Below are 17,323 nucleotides of genomic sequence, written 5' to 3' on the forward strand. Positions count from 1 at the left end.
TGAAAGTTCCAAGCCTTTAATTACACTGTTGGTTTGCCTGGGGACCAGGCTCCACCCTCTGGGGCTTTCCAAAAGTCACTTTATTAACATAACAAAAGACACCTTTACTGCTCTCTTATCAATTAGGAAATTCCAAGATTTTTAGGAGGTCTGCGCCCCAAACTGGGTCAAAGACCAAATATATATTTCTTATGATAAATTACAAAGGGAGAAATATCTTGGCTTCTTCCTTCCTTTCTCTTTCCAGTGTCTCGTCAGTGCCTCCCATTGGCTGAATATAGCCAGAAGTCAGCTGGCAAGGGAAAATGGGAAACAGTTTGCAGGGTCAGCTCCAGCAACACAGAACAGAACAGGGGACCACTGGGGGAAATGGATCTGACAGGCATTAAGCAAATGCCTAGCTCAGATACTTGAGTTACAAATAACAAAAAAGCCAACTGAGAATGGCTTAAGGTTTAACAGACAGGAGGTAAGGTAGTTGCAGAATTGATTAGATTAATCGAATGGCTCACCTATATAAAGGACCTAGTTCCTTCCATTTTCAGCTCTGACCTCTTCAGCACATTGGCTTATCCTCCCGCTCCTTCTTTTCATGATTCCACGATGGTTGCAGAGTTCCAGGCAGCCCAGATAGATCAGAGAACATCCTGCAGCAGCACGGAGTTTTTTATTCCTATTTGGTTTTTTTCGATCAGCAAAGAAAAGCACTTGGTGAAGCCCCTCAGAAGAATTCTTGTCACATTTCTTTGATCTTAATTGAGTCACAAGCCTGGGTCTAAGCCACTGGCAAGAGGCAATGGCCCATCCAGATTGGCTCATTTCCATCATGGTTTTTCCGCTTCAGTCAAGACTGTGGGTTGCCTCCCAAAAGACACGGTTCGGAGAAAAAGAGGAGATACCTAAACAAAAATCATTTGTTAGAGTGGCGGATGGAAGTGGGGTTTGTGAATGCCTGTTGATAGGAACATGGTGTCTATTATGGTTTTCCTTTCACATTTTGTTCACTTGGACTCCTTCCTGCTCAGCCTGAGGCATCCATCTGCCTGCGTGTATGCACGTGTTGTGGTGAGGTGGGGAAAAGAAGAAATCAGTATTAATTCAACAGGAATGTTGCTTTTTTTTTTTTTTTGAGAGCATTTCCAAAACAGGCTTAAACAATTAAACTACATGCCTTCAGTGAATAGGTTATTTATGTGCATGGTCAGGAGTAATACCGAAAATATTTAACAGCTGAAATCAAATGGCACTGGCCAGCCAGGACAGACGATGGATGTCAACACTGCACATGGTACCAATTTAAAGAGATACCAAAGGGTATACAGGGAAACCAAACACGAGCCTGTCTCCCATTCCATCTCCCAGCTTCCCTGTCCACTTCCTCAAAGGCAAGCTCTTTTACCAGCCAAGCAGGCTTTTAAGGTTCTGTAGTGAGACAAAGCCAGGTTTTGTCAAGAAAGAAATTAATTTTCTAAATTCATTTCTCTCCCCTTTTTGAATATCAATTCCTGGCCTAGCGGACTTGACTGAAGAGTTTTGCATATGGGAGCGCCCAGTCTGCCCTAAAAGGTGAGGGCAAAGGTCCATTTTTTCCTGGCCAAGGGACTGTGGTTGGTAAAGAGAGACAGAGTATAAGAAAGGTGTGTTAGGCAGGTTGAGAGGAGTGCCCAGGGCTCAGGGGCTGAAAGCACCGCTGCCTCTGAATTTGGGCTGTGTAGAACCAACTTAGGGGTCAGCACTTCACGCAAATTCAGTGACATGGAATGTTTAGGAGGAATGGGTCTTCCAGAGTTACAGAGGGGAGGGCCCCAAGGGATGCCATGGACACTAGTTATGCTGAGAGAATGAGAAGCCTGCCATGTTGAGGGTCAAGGAATTGGAAGATGATTGTAGCAGAGATTCACATGGTTCACGGTATTGGTGAGACTGAGTCAACCAGGGCACACCACAGGACCTTCACCCAGCTGAGAGGCCAGAGAAGCCCTCACCAGCAGGTACCAGAAGCAGAATGTCCAGGACTCACTGCATCTCAGAGAGCAGCCAAAATGATCCTTTCGGCAGAAAAGTTCATCAAGAATTCAAAGGAGATCTTGCAGATCTCTGGACCAAAGATTCCCCAGTGGTATCTCAAGTTCATACCAGCTATCCCCGACCTCCTTCTTATCTTCTCCAATATCATTTTGAGGGGAATCAACTGAGATGGAATATTAAGAGACTTTAAATCTAAACTTAAATGTTTAAATTATTGCAACAGACTAAGTTTGTCAAACTGGACTAACATTTAGAGTTTTCACCCAACTGCCCCAAGGCTGAGGACGTCTTATTTACTCAGCTGAATGTATTTTAAGTAAATCTGTGACATTGCCATAAAAATATCAAGTAGTTTTTCACATGAAATGCTGCCAAGACAGAAGACTGTGTCTTTTGGCATTTAAGGTTTATTTTTCTAAGCTTAGCTCTCAGAGGGTAACTGCATTTTCCTTACACCCACATTTTTGATGGATTTCCACATATGGCCAACTATATGCTTACATGTATGCCAAGTAACTTCCTAGAGTATGTGAGGAAGTAATACAAACATGTTTGGATTAGGGTATGAGTAAGCTGCCATTACAGAGAAAAAAATGAAGCAAATAAAATTAAAGTCACAAAATTAATTTTCTGGTTAAGGATTCTCACTAAGTAAAGGGAAAGATTCTATTGAGTAGAAAATATGCTTTACTTCCTCAAGTGGTAAAAGTAAGTAAAATACGATTGGGAATATATTATCAAAGATGTGAAACTTGGAATCCAAGAAGTATTTTACAAGAGAATTTGAAAAGCACCTGAACTATTGCTATTAGGTACCCTTCCTTCCCATCAAGTGCTCTTCCTCCTCCCAAGAATTCTGAAGCTAAAATTAGCATTTCTGCTCTGCTTCTACTGTTTTTGCTAAGGGAGGAAATGGGACAAAAATACAAAATGTACTTTGGTGGAGGGAATTCGCTGCTCACTGGGAAAATAACTTGGTATTATTCTAGGAATTGTCATTTTAAGAAGGAATTGTCGTTTCCTCCATAAAGTTTTCTAAGTCCATACAAATCCAATCATTCTACTTCCTATCCTGACGATAGTCACCGCTAAAGAAAAATTTAATACTTTGGCAGACACCATTTTTTGTCCCTTCATTTTGTTAGACACCCAAGAGTGTAAATGAATTTAGAACTCAAAGTTCATGATACATGCATGACATCTAACCTAGTGTCGCGGACAATATGGACAATAAGTGATGGAATTGAATTAACTAGGCCCTTCAGTGGCTTCTATTTATGAATCTTTTAGTCCATAGTGGAAAGCTTTAACAAAGCATGGTAATGAAACCTTTTTTTCTTTTCTGAAGTGAACGGAGAATGCTTTATCATGTTGCCATATTTCTCTGGCTCCTTTCAGGTGGTTGTGATCTCAACTTACAGATTTATCAATTGTGTGGACATAACTGAGAATTAAGGGCCCATTGAAAAAAAAAGTTTAAATTGGTGAATAATGTTGGTGAAACGCCTAGATCCATGCTTCTATCTCATTTTTCTTCAAAGCCGTCAAACAACAAAGCAAAGGTATTGGTGGAAAAACGCATCTGTGACTGTAACTCGTCAGTCACATTGTGTTAAGGGCGAAAGCTGAAACCCTCTCAAGGAGCTTATTTTTAATTTCTCCTCTCTAAAGGATTAAAATCCCGTAACAGTACTTGGTTTATAACACATCTTGACATGGTCAAAACATACTGACAAGGGCAAACAGTAGGGACCAAATTTTTAACGTTAGTGCCATTTTCTGAAGAAAAGTTCCTGAAAAACCCAATATATTTGATAGAAGTAGGAATTCCTGCAGTAGGGATGCTGTGGGTGTACAGGTGGGCACCCAGCTGTTTATGTCACAACCTGGGACAGGTGCCACGCGCCGGTTGCTACGGAGGCCACCCTCCCCCACTCCTCGGCCCTGCGCTCGCAGCCCCTTACGTTCGGTGACCGGCCGCGCCGGCTGCACGCAGCGCGATGCCACGGGAGAGCTGCTGGAGGGGGCGGTGGGATCCCGGAGCACCATGAGCCTCGGGCCCGGCCCGGTTTCGGGCCGATGAGCACTGCGCACTCCCACCGCCACCCCCCTCCCGGCCTCGGCTGCGAAGGCAGCAGCGGAAGACCAGAAGCCTGAGGGCGGCGCCGGGCTTCTCTACCTGCGCTCACCGGGGAAGCTGCTTCACCAGCCGCGAGGCTCCGGGGCTCCTAAGTGAGCGCCTACGCAGTCGGAGTACAGGGGCGGGGCCGGGCGGGGCAGGGCGGGGCGCCCAGCCCCTGAGAAGAGTAGGCTGCCGCGGGGCGCAAAACGGCTGCGCGGGGGTGGGGGTGGGGTGGGGTGGGGGTGGCGGGGGGTGGGGGAAGGAACGGAAAAACCAGGAAAAGGGAGGCCGGAGGCACCGAAAAAGGCTGAGGGCGGAGCCGCGGCTGCGTCGCGGAGCCAGGTAAGGGGGTGGCCTGGGGCGGGCTGGCTGTGGGCTGAGGGCGGGCTGGGGACGCCCTTCCCGGGCCAGAGGGGCGGCTCCCGGCTTCGATGGAAGCGACAGTGAGGCCAATCACCGGCCTCTCGGCCGCGGCCTCCCGCCAGGCACCGCCTTCCCGCCCTGCCCCTGCGGGAGGAGCAGCCCTGGGCTCGACCCTCGCCCGGCGCGTGCGGCCGCGGCGTCTCGGCGTTCAGCCCCGCCCCTCCCGGGCCCCGCCCCCTTCCTGGCGCGAGCCGCTTCCTGAGGTGATTCCCCGCCCCCTCCGGGTTCGCGCAGGGAGTCGGGCCCCTGGCCGCTACCGCCACCTCGGCCGCTGCCGCCGCCGCCGCCATCGCCTTGATCCCGCATCTCCCGCCATGGCCGAGGAGCTCTCCGCGGCCACGTCCTACACGGAAGACGATTTCTACTGCCCCGTCTGTCAGGAGGTGCTCAAAACGCCCGTGCGGACCGCGGCCTGTCAGCACGTGTGAGTAGACGCCCCCTCCCCCGCGCGGAGCCGGGTGGTCGTTTAGGCCCCACATCCCGACCCGGACCCTGGGCTGCGGCCTGGCGGGGGCCGAGCCCGCCGCGGCCTCCTGGAGCGCCGCTCGGCGCCGAGGGCCCATCCCCGGCCGGTCGGAGCCCTGGCCGCCCGCCCTGCGAACTCGCGGCCGGCTCCCTGCGCCCGGCGCCTCAGCCCGAGCTCCCGGACCTCGGGTCTCCCTTGTTTCCGCGCCCCCGGGCCATGCCCAGGCCTGTCCCCGGGGCGTCCTCGGGCCCCGAGGCCCCTCTCCTCTCCTGCAGGCCCGGGAGGAATTGCTGGGAACGTGGAGCCTTTTTGTTTCCTAGCAACCTGAGCGAAGGCTGGGGTGTCGAGTGTCAAAACCGGCCGAGGTGCTCGCACCGGCCCGCTCCCCCCGCTCCGCGACCCGCCCCGCTCCCAAGTTTTCCTTTTCCTTTCAGAACCGTGGCCCACCCTTTCCCGATCCTGGAGCTCTTATCTCACTTCACCTTTCATCCCTGCTTCACAGACCATCCTTGAAAGTATTTTCGACGCGTGCAAAATTCAGCGCAGATTAGAATGACCTAGAACGGGTTTGCTTCCCTCAAATGTTAGAACTGACAGGATTTCCGGGTATTGAAGTGATAGGTTCCCTTTGTTTTACCCTTTTGCTTATTACTTGGTTACTATAAGGGTGGTGATGAGAAAGACTGCGCTTGTGAGGCATGAACTGAAATGAAGACAATAACTCTAGGGGTGATGGAGACCGCAGAAGGAGTCGGTGAGGTGGCCTGGTGCTGTTCGATTTGGAATATTTGTAGGAAGAACTTCGATAATTTTATAGACTGCTAAGCTGTCAGTAAGGGTTAGAAGGAACCCTTCTTGTGAAGATGTAGCACTTCTGACAAACCTGGCTGCTGATCAGAATCCCTGGGGAACTTTCAGAGTAAACATACCAATTCCCAGGCTCCATTCCAAACTTATGAAAGAATTTCTGGCAGGTGAGGCCTAGAAATCTCTATTTGAAAAAATACACTCAGGCTTGAAAGTTCTGTGCTGCAAATAGCTGAAGAGGATCAGTTTCTCCTTCGACTTGGCGGTAGGTTCTGTAATTTTGTAAAGAATGGGTTATTGAGTTTGGGGTTCTTAATCACAAACTTCCTTATAGTTGTTTCTTGATACCCACTCTTCTCACTCTGATTCCCTAGTCTTTTTTTGAGGGGGGCATAGGTGATTAGGTTTACTTATTTAATTTTTTTTTTCTTAATGGAAGTACTGGGGATTGAACCTAGGACCTTGGCATGTGCTCTACCACTTGAGCTATACCCTCCCCCTGCTTCAGATCCCGTCTTAACTACACTGTCTGTCTTTATTCTGTCGTGATTGTGCAAGCCCAAAGAGTATGTAACTTTTTATAATAGAAGTTAAGCCAGTTATGTTTTTGCTGCTTATGGGAGATGAATGACAATCTGGAATTCCTTTATTATTTGGTACAACAAGTGCGGATTGTTAGAAAAATATTTTGAGATGTTCTGGGCACAATGTATACTTTTTGGTCTTTAGTCTGTCAGTGTTCATTATTATGACTTGATGTGCTTGGGATGGCGGTGGGTGGAAGAAGGGAGGCAAGGAGGTCAAAGTGAAGAAGTAGGTCTTTTCTGGATAGAATCATTTCAGTTGCCATTTGGGTCATTGACCTCACAGAACTCATTGTAATCTCTAGTTCCCTTCAGAATTCCATGCAGTTTGCTCTAGTTCACTTCTGCTGTGGGACATTTTATTAAACCAGGCTGTAGTTTGGCTTGACCTCAAGGCTATGGAAAAGAGAGTAGTGATGATTGTTGAGGGCTTTTCTCAAAACAACTCACTGGGCTGGAATGTGGAAATGAAATATAGAGTAGATTTTTTAAAGAGGAATGGACACTTACTACTCTACTACTCAAATTACTCTCCTCCATCCATCCTCTCCTTTACCAGCACTGCTCCCTCTCAAACACACACAGTTTCTCTAAGGTTCTGGCTGAGCAATGAATTAAGGCAGAGGGAGGAAAAGTTTTATTTGGAAGGGGTGGTAATGGTGGAACAGGGTCTTGATTAGAAGGAGTTTGGTGGGGAAATAGAATTTTAAAAAAAATAATCTAGTTTAGAATGTCACTTGCTCTTTCCTTTTTACAAAAGACAAACCTGTGCCTTTAAACAAATTTATATTTGGCTACAAAATCAGTGTTTTGTTCAAGAGGAGTGAGAGATGAGGTGATAAGAGCTTTGTGCTCCTATTGGTGTGTTAGAAAATAAAGTTTTCTTTGCCAGTTCAGCAACAGTGAAGGATTTGCCCATTCTAGTAAAAGGAGCAAGTTCATGATCACTAGAATAACTTTACCAAAATAGAAATTTTCATTTAATCCTCGTTCATCCCTTCAAACAGCAATTGTTGAATGCTTTCTCTGTGCTGTGTAGAGGGAATACAGAGTTCTGTTTCTCTGGAGACCATTAATAGTCTAATGGAAAAGACCTGTACATGAATGTGATGGGTATGCAGGAAATTGAGGAGGAAATTTTTATGTAAGCATTGAGAGCAAGTGCCTAAATCAGCCTGTGAGTATAGGAAAGCTGTTTTGGATGAAGTAATCAGAATTGGTATGCAGGGTTTGCTGGGGAATACCCTGATTAGGTTTACAGCATATGCAGAGGCGAGGAGGGGTTACAGAGGATGACTGTATCTGGACTACAAAGTTTGGCTGGAGCCAAAGGATGAGTGTAGTGGAGATGGAGCTTAGAGATGTCGGCAGGAATTTACTGTGTAAGCCAATTTGAACTTTTTCCTCATCTGTTGAATAATTTTGGCATCGGAGTAGCATGGTCACATTTAAATTTTAAAATTTACTTTAGTAGTCTTGTCTAGCTTGGTAGTGGTGAGACTAGTGAAGAGGTCATTCATTGCTGTGTCAGAGAGGGAAATGGATTAGAACCTGAACCAAGGTAATGATAGTGGGAATGGAGAGAAGAGATTCCTGGCATTTTGAGGAGATTGTGTAAGATTTGATGATTGTATGTCCAATAGTTAAGTGTATGTACTTAGATCTGGAATACATGGAGCTAAAGCTGTGAGTGTGAATGTAGCTTCTGAGGGAGGTATATAAGAAATTGAAAGATAGCAGAGGGCTGTCTAGGTAGTACAGAGTGCTGGAGAATTTATATTTAAATGTGCAGTGGAGAAAAGTTCAGCCTGAGAAGGAATAGACAAGATAGGAAGAAAACCAGGATAGAATGTGACAGGTCAAACTGAAAAAAATTTTAAGGAACTGTAGTCAGCAGCATCAGATACCTTAGAGTGGTCAGATGTAATGTTTTGAAAAACATGTCAAAATGAATTAAGAATATTAAAGTTGAGCAGGTATTCAAAGTAATGTTTCAGAAGGTACAGACTGGCATAGTGGTAAGGTATTTATGTCTTTTTTTCCCCCTTTGTAATCTTCAGAGGCTCTTTGAGCCAAACCTCCCTTCTCTGTTTTGAATGGTTAAGGGGGTAACTGTACACTGTTAGAAGTAAGCTCCATCACAATGAAAGTTACATGTAATGACAAGTTGATGCCTTGCCAGATGTTAAAAATGGGTATCTAATCTGTTTGCTTTTGGACATCTATGTGTGATTCTTTATTGACCTGCTTTGGATTATCCAGTCCTTGAATTTTCACTTAATGTTTCTTATAATTTTAGCAACTTTATTGATATCTTGTTTGGGCAGTTGTGCTTTAAATATATAGTTTCAAAATTTCTTTTTTCCTACAGACTTGTAATTCTGAAGCCAGGCTCCTATGGGCTCTTGCTGATTTAAAGATGCTGCTCTAGGCCATCTTTTTTCTTAAGATTTTTAAGACCTTATCTAAATCCTTTTGAAAAATGGTTATTTATAAAGTGGTACAATTTTTTAATGTAATTATGTAACAAGATTGATTTGATTTTGTCTTGAAGACTAACTTAAAGTTTTTTAAAAATCAGATATTTTAAGTTTTGGGGGGAAATGATTTTGATTACAGACTAAGAAGATTAAAGTTACCAGATTTTAAATTAATACTAAAAGCAGGAGCTTGATGGATGGGAAGGTTGCTTTACTCTCCCCGTGTCTGTTGATCAGCCTGTTTGGAGAATGGGTAAGAAGAGAAATTCATCTGGCATTTGCTAGTTTAAAGTTGGGAGAAACTTAAAGATAACCTTTACAATTGTTTCAGAGTAGTACACCATCTGAGAGATGCAGTCTCCTTTGATACATCAAAATAGTTAGTAATCTTGATTTGCCCCTTTTTTCCTCCCCCTTCTACTTTGTTTTGAAAAAAGCTCTATCTAGCAGATTCAACTAGTCTAGCAAAAGGAAGATAAGGAATAAGAAATGTGCTTGTTGGTACAGAGGAAGGAAAGAATTGAAGTTAAAAGACCTGAATAACTTCGCTTTGTACCTCTTATGACAGTTTGTAATCATAATATTTTTGGAATCAGGTGATTTGACTGATGTCATTCTCACTGGGTAGACTGTAAGTCTTAAAATGCAGCAACCTAGATCTGCTTCTTACCTGAGCCTACTGTATGCATTTGGTATTGAATAAAGTAATGATGAGTCTGTGTTGGGTGACTACAGCTTACTAGCTGTATCACTTGGTCAAGTCGTTTAACTCCTTCCAGCCTGTTTTATTATCCATGAAATGGGTAGGAACAACCTATTTTACAGGGTTCTTGCAAGGACTAAATGAGGTGATAGTTGTGAATAAGAGTAATAATTTGTATTATGTGTTTTATAGTTTTCGAAATCCATAAAATATACAACTGTATTTAGTTTAATAACTACAGCATATAACACAAAAACTAGATTATTATTGTAAACAGAAAGGAATCTATGTCAAGTTTTTTGTCCAGCTATTTAATATCAAAGGTATTATTATTGTGATTCACAATATTAAAAGTACAAAAGGAAATAATACGATTTTCTTCCACAATTACCGTTACCTTACATATTCCTCCAGAGGTATATGTATAAAAGTTGTAAATAGAATTTTCTTGTTTTTCACGTAAGGAACAGCATACTGTATGCATTCTTTACCATATAGCAAATAGCATACCTTACTATTTTCATGTTACTGTATTGGAGGTTATTGTATATCAGTACATAAATGGCTTTCTTACTCGTGTGTGTGTACGCGGGGTTGTAGATTTTTCATTCATTCAACCAACACTGACTGTCCATTATGTGCCAACAATACTGTCGAGGATTCTAGGGCTCTAGCATTCAACAAACCAGACAGCAATTTCTGACCCATGGAACATGTTTGATATTACAGTATTCCATTGTTTGATGTATCAGTATTTATTTATCCAGTCTCATATTGATGAACATTTAGGTTGTTTCTAATCTTTTGCTGTTACAAATAATGCCACAATGGTTAAACTTGTATAAATACCATTTCACATGTCAGAGTATTTCCTGTAAGATAAATTCTCACAAGTGGAATTGCTGGGTCAAAGAGTGAATACAAAGGCATTTGTCAGTTGTGTCATGAGGAGGATTATAGCTCTGTTGAAGTGTTTTGTACATGGAAGGTGCTCATGGTTTTGATTTGAGGATTGTGGATTATATCTTTGGGTTAAGATTTTTGATTAGATTAAGGTAGATTAGCATTCATTGTTTTAACAAATATTAATGAATGCCTACTAGGCGTCCAGCTCTGTGTTAACAGTGCTGTGCATGCAGTGATGTCCAGTTAGATATGTTCTCTGCCATCAGAGCTGGCATTGGTGAGAGACATTTTAATTCAAATAAACACTCAGATAAGTGTGCAGTTATAAACTCATAGGTTCAGTGGTAGAGTGTGTGCTTAGCATGCATGAGGTCCTGGGTTCAATCCCCTGTATCTCAATCAGTCAATCCAGTTACTGCCCCTCTCCCCCTCAAAAAACCCAAAACAAAACAGATGTCATGGAGTAAAAAAAATTAAAATTTTAAAAAAGTTTAAAAACTCATAGGTTCAAAGAGAGAGAGTATAAGAAGGGGACCAGATCTATGGTGGGTTGGTGGGTGGATGGCTAATTAGTCAAAGACCTTTCCTGAGGAAATGAAATTGTTGCTGAAATTTAAGTGATGGTAGGTGTTAATTTGTGGAGGGCTATGTTTGTGCATAGAATATTTTGGGGAGAGGAAACATTCTGGGCAAAGACCCTGAGGTAGAGGGAGCATACAAGGCCTTGTTTTTCGAGTAAGAAGCATCTTGCCTTCAGCCTCTTAGAGGTTTGTTTTTTAATGGAGGTACAGGGATAGAACCCAGCTTGGGTTCTACCATTGAGCTATTACCCTCCCCCCCCCCAAAGGTTTATTTATTTTTTAAGCCTTAGTTGCTTCATCTATAAAATAAAGGAACTTTTAAAACATTTATTTATTAAGAACTCAAGATAATGAATGTAGTTTCTGGAACCCTGCCTAGCACATATTAAGTGCTCAATAAATAATTACAGCTTTTTATATAAGTGTCACGTTGCTTTCCACAAAATTGGGCTAACTTACACAATGACATTAATACTATAAAAGCATATCTGTATTCCATCATCTTTTTTTGCCAGCTTTTTTTTTAGCAGTGTTTTGTTAGCTTAATACAGTTCATAATAGTGTCTAGAAGTCACTTTAAAATCTGTTTCTTCAGTTACTAGCAAGGCTGTGTGCATTTTCCATACTAAACTTTTATATATTAATTTATAATTTTACTATTAAGAGTATGCTCTAGGTACGTTTGTAATCATTTCTATGATTATGTTTTAATAATAGTCCTTTAAAATTTATTACTTACTTTACATTATTTTCCTATCAGTTTCTTTGGTTTTAATATTATTACATCTTATACATTCAGATTTGACATATTTGATTCTCTTTATCTAAATTTATAATGCTACTCATTTTTTTAATTTGTTGAATCTTTAGAAAAATAATTGTCTATTATTAGACCTACCTGGAATCTACTGAGATATATGATTGTGCTTTTGAATCTTAATTAATTTACCAGTCTTACTTAGTTGACTCAACATTTCTTAGAGGGCATTCTTCCATTGTTTCAAAAATCTTTTTAGTATTTTTGGATTTTAGTCAGGGGGATAACCAGGTTTATTTGTTTACTTACTGTTAGAGTGAGTAGACACTTACTCTGGTACTGGGGATTGAACCCAAGACCCTGTGCATGCTAAGCATGACACTCTACCACTTGAGCTATACCCTCCCTCTATATTATTTTTGAATTGTTAAAATAATTTGATTCTTTGAAGAATCTTCACTTTCATAAACTACTTTTGCTATTCTTAGCACAGTATAATATGACTTGTTAAATGTTTTTGGATATAGTATATACACACAGACCTGCCACAAGATGCATGCACACAATGCTATAATTGGAGTAGGGTTTTTTGTCACTTTAGTTCCTTGTTATATTCCTAGTATCTGTTATGTAGTAAGTACTTATCGTATATTTATCAAGAGAATATGCATTATAATATATGGATAAGTTAAACTTTTAATTTTGAGATCATTGTAGATTCACATATAGTTGTAAGAAATAATACAGAAATTCTATGTACCCTAACCCAATTTCCCCTACTGGTAATATCTTGTAAATATAACCAAGATATCTACATGGATAAAGATACAGAACATTTCCATCACCACAAAGGTCCTTCTCATAGCTCTTTAATAGCCACACCCACTTTCCTCTACATCCTACCCCACCCCTCCTTAGCCCTTGGCAAGCACTAATGTTCTCCTGTTCTGTATTTCTGTAATTTTGTCGTTTCAAGAATGTTAAGTATTGCAGAACTCTGTAAATACAATAAAAACTACGGAAATGTACACTTTAAATGGGTAAGTTGTATGGTATGTGAATTATATCTCAATACAGCTGTTACCAAAAAAGGAATGTTATATAATGTTACATAAATAGAATTAAACAATATGTAACTTTTTGGGATTTCTTTTTTCCTTCAGCATAATCCTCTGGAGATTCGAGTTGTCTGTTAGTTCCTTTTATTGCTAAATATACATCCATACGTGGTATGAATGTACCACATTTTCATTATCCATCCATTGAAGGGTATCTGGAATAGCCAGTTTCTGACTATTACAAATAGAGTTGCCTTAAATATTCATGTACAGGTTTTTGTGTGAACTTAAGCCTTTGTTCCTCTAGGATAAATGCCCAAGAATCAATTATTGGGTCATATGATGGTTGCTTGATTTGTTTTTTAAGAAAATGCCAAACTATTTTCCACAGTATCTGTACCATTTTATATTCCCACCAGCAGTGTATGAGTGATTATTTCTTTGCATCCTTACCAGCATTTCATGTTGTTATTTTAAAATTTAAGCCATTTCAATTTGTGTAGTGATACCTCATGATTTTAATTTGTAGTTTACTAATGGCTAGTGATGTTGAACATCTTTTCATGTGCGTATTTCATGTCGGTATGTCTTCTTAGGTAAAATAATGTCTCTTTAATGTCTTTTGCCTATGTTTTAATTGATTATTTGCTTTTTAACTATTGAGCTTTGAGATGTCTTTATGTATTCTAGCTACTTTGTTAGATACATGATTTACACATACTTTTTTCCAGTCTTTGATTTGTCTTTTTGTCTTTTTAACAGTCTTTTGCATGGCAAACATTTAAAATTTTTATGAAGTCCTCCTTATCAAATTTTCCTTTTATGGAATGTGCTTTTAATGTTGTCTGAGAACTCTGTATGGTTCTGTGTTGTAAATATTTTCTACTATATTTTTCTAAAAGTTTTTCCAAAATGTTTTACATTTAACAACTGAGCTATACCCCACCCCCGAATTTCAGTTTTTAATTTAAACAATTAAACTTATAGATGATGGTTTTTGTAACTTTGTAGTATTTATACTTCTAAAGTTATTAAAACTCAAAATGGTATTCAGAATTTTGGGACGCTAAGGATTTTGTTACGTGTTGACTGATTGCTATTCAGAAATGTAGTGTACTCACTTCTTTATATCCTTTAGCACTAGTTGTTATTATTATTATTATTATTACTATTATTACTATTATTATTTTAAATTAGTTTTTTGACAATGGAAAAAGGTATCTATGTCTTGTTTACTTTGCATTTCTTCAACTCTTGGTTATGATGAATATTTTTAATGTTTTTTTGTGGGTTATTTTTTTTTTTTAGAAAATCTTTTTTTTTTTTTAGCTTTTTTTTTTTAGGTGTGTTTTTTTCTTTTGGTGGAGGAGAGGTAACTAGGTTTGTTTGTTTGTTTATTTAGACGAGGTAATGGGGATTGAACCCAGGACCCCGTGCATGCTAAGCATGCGCTCTACTGCTTGAGCTGTCCCCTCCCCTGAATATTTTTAATGTTTTAATGTATTGGTAATCACTTCTAATGCTACTTTAGTGATACTAGCTACTATTTATTGGGCACTTTCCTGTCAAAAATACTGTGATAAGCATTTTACTACATTACTTATTTTAATTCTCTGAACAACCCTATCAAGTATAGATACTTTTATTATCATATGGGTGAGGAAACTGATTTAAAGGAGAAAAGTGACTTGTTCAGTGCTACACAGATAGGAAACTCAGATTCTGTGATCTGTTATTACATTATTACTGCTCAATTTTTGTTAGTATAGATGTGGAAGATTGGTATATTTATAGGAGTTTGTATTAAATGTATTTTTATTCTAGATTACAGGTATAGATGGCTATGATTTATCCAATTTTTCTGAAAGCTGGGTGATCAAATTTGGTATTTGTTTGGGTTAGGGGAGAAAAATAAAGACTTTGGTGAGTTTGGTTGCAATTAGAATGTTGGTTATAGGTATTTAAAGCTGGACGGATTCTTAAGTATTTCTCATTATGTTCCACTGCACACTGTTGGGAGAATTACAGAAGTTTGGGCAACACTTGTTTTCTTTATCAGAGAAACTTTAGTAACTTGGAATAATCCTTAAATTTTCAAAATCAATTTGGATGCTGTTCTGTAGGAGACCTGTTCATATCTTATGGAACAACATCTTGAAGTACATCAATTTGAGACAAAAGCCGATGTGTGATCCATTCTCTCATTTTATAAAGGGAGGAAATGGAAGTCCATTGTGGTTAAGTGTGTTGCCTGACATCACACAGCTGCTAAACAACACGGTCAGGATGAGATCCAGTCATTCCTTTGTACCATGCTTCCTCTGATAATGTTACATATTATTTATTTTTCTTATATTATGTTAAAAGTTGTAAAACAGTCTTTTATATTCCGATCTAGTCCAATCATTAGTCTTCTGCTGAGAAATACATTATGCTTTTTTAAAATTCTAGCCTCATGGACATAGAAATAGCCTAACTCGTTTAGCATGATTACATATGCATAACTGCTTGTGTTTAATCACCAAAATGAAAAGAATATTTTTTTCAGTAGTTAACATGTCACAAATGTTTGGTTTAGTTTCTGTAGAAAATGTTTCCTGACTGCAATGAGAGAAAGTGGAATACATTGTCCCCTCTGTCGTGGAAATGTGACTAGAAGAGAGAGAGCGTGTCCTGAACGGGCCTTAGACCTTGAGAATATCATGAGGAAGTTTTCTGGTAGCTGCAGATGCTGTGCAAAACAGGTAGAGTAAATGTGACATCGTTCTTCTTTGAAAGTCAAGTTTTTACTCTGAAATTCCTGTTTGAATTTTCTTGACGGGTACTATATTTAGGTTGGGAACTGGGTAGAAAAGGCCAGAAAAGCTGTGGCTGTAGATCTTACTAGATTATAAACTTATTGAGAACAGAGACTGGAAGATACAGTGTCTGATTTAGCCATAAATTTTAGTGTAGTATTTTTTTTCAAAATAATCGCTCATTGATTACCTACTAAATGAACTAAATGAACAAACTGGCATTTAACTCACTTAAACCCTATCCTGGTACAGATTCAACCCCCAAGTAGTTTTTTCTTGTGGTAGCATCGTTGCAATTCTGCATGTAGAAATGGACCAGGTGGATTTATGTAGCCACGAGGACTTTTCTAACTGCCTGCTGTGCTTTATGTGTTTATCTCAGAAATTACAAAATATTTGAAGAAGACTTTGCTTACTTTTTAAGGAACAAGTGGGAAAATTATGTATTGGCAAATAACTGGCATTAATTCTCCAATCTGGATTTTATTCTATCACTTGGAGAGGGAGTGAAATGGTGAGAAGTCGTTAGGCTTTCAAACATCATAGAGTCAATGAGCAAAACCAATTGCTATTTCATGTATTCACACGAGGCATGCCTGCTTTTCCATCTCTTTGAGGGTGATGTTAACTGACAGGGCAATGAAGTGAAACTGGAAAATACACTTGAGAGATTCCGGCTCTGCCCCTCAGAGAGAAACTGAAAAATGTTCCAAGTGTTAATTTGGGAACTTAGTGTTTTTAAGCACTTCCTAAATTTGTCAGGTTCCCATAGTTGAGGAATAAAAGGATGCCTAGTGCCATGGGACAACCTCTTAATACTTTTATTTTTTGTCTGTTATTAGTATTTTTTGTTCTAAGTGTAAAATTATTTGTTAATTTTCAGTGAGTTTACAGATAGCTGGACTCATCTCCATTGTCTCTGCATTTAATGAATAGAAATTTACCACTTATTTTCAGCTCCTACTCAAGGACTAAATCATTTACTTAAAAAAACTCTTATTTAAATGGAATATTTATTTATCTTATTTTTTCTTTTGTTGACAATATTTCAAGACTTATGAGTTGCATTTTAAATTAAAAGTTAAAAAAATTTTAATATATTTTTATGACTATTTTTATTATGATAAAATATATATACTATAAAATGTACCATTTTAACTGTTTTTAAGTACACAATAACAATACAGTGGCGTTAAGTACATTCACAACATTGTGTAATAATCACCACTATCCATTTCCAGAGTTTTTTCATCATCCCAGACAGAAAGTGTACTACTGGTTAAACTGTAACTTCCCGTTACCATGTCCTCTCTAGTAACCTATATTCTACTTTCTGTCTCTATGAGTTTCCCTACTCTGTGTACCTCATATAAATAGAATCATGTAATATTTGTTCTTTTGAAAGTCACATTACATTTTAATCAATAATTTACAGATTAAATTTTATCGCATGAGACATCATTACAAATCTTGTAAGAAGTATCAAGATGAGTATGGTGTTTCCTCTATCATTCCAAACTTTCAGATCTCTCAAGATTCAGTAGGGAACAGGTAAGCAATATTTATTCTTAAAAAGAAAGTTTTTATAGTTGAAATGGAAATTCTGGAGG

At 39.7% G+C, this 17,323-nt stretch overlaps 1 protein-coding gene and 1 long non-coding RNA gene across 3 annotated transcripts in view; one reads left to right on the top strand and one right to left on the bottom strand.

The window, feature by feature from the left end:
* LOC116659529 lies at positions 1-4,343 on the bottom strand. Its single transcript, XR_004314889.1, has 3 exons — positions 4,208-4,343; positions 513-899; positions 1-292 (listed from the first exon to the last, which is right to left on the bottom strand). It is a non-coding gene; the product is annotated as an uncharacterized LOC116659529 (long non-coding RNA).
* Positions 4,050-17,323, top strand: part of RNF138 (ring finger protein 138) — a 27,440-nt gene continuing 14,166 nt past the window's right edge. The window contains exons 1-4 of one of the 2 annotated variants that reach the window (XM_032467180.1): positions 4,050-4,260; positions 4,808-4,997; positions 15,494-15,659; positions 17,149-17,264. In XM_032467180.1, the coding sequence (XP_032323071.1) occupies positions 4,888-4,997; positions 15,494-15,659; positions 17,149-17,264 (392 nt within the window). In that variant the 5' untranslated portion in view covers positions 4,050-4,260; positions 4,808-4,887. Of the gene's footprint in view, positions 4,261-4,406; positions 4,493-4,807; positions 4,998-15,493; positions 15,660-17,148; positions 17,265-17,323 lie in introns of those variants that run through there. The other variant, XM_032467179.1, reaches the window with a different exon arrangement.

This window comes from Camelus ferus, chromosome 24 (assembly GCF_009834535.1).
Source record: "Camelus ferus isolate YT-003-E chromosome 24, BCGSAC_Cfer_1.0, whole genome shotgun sequence".
Lineage (NCBI taxonomy): Eukaryota > Metazoa > Chordata > Mammalia > Artiodactyla > Camelidae > Camelus > Camelus ferus.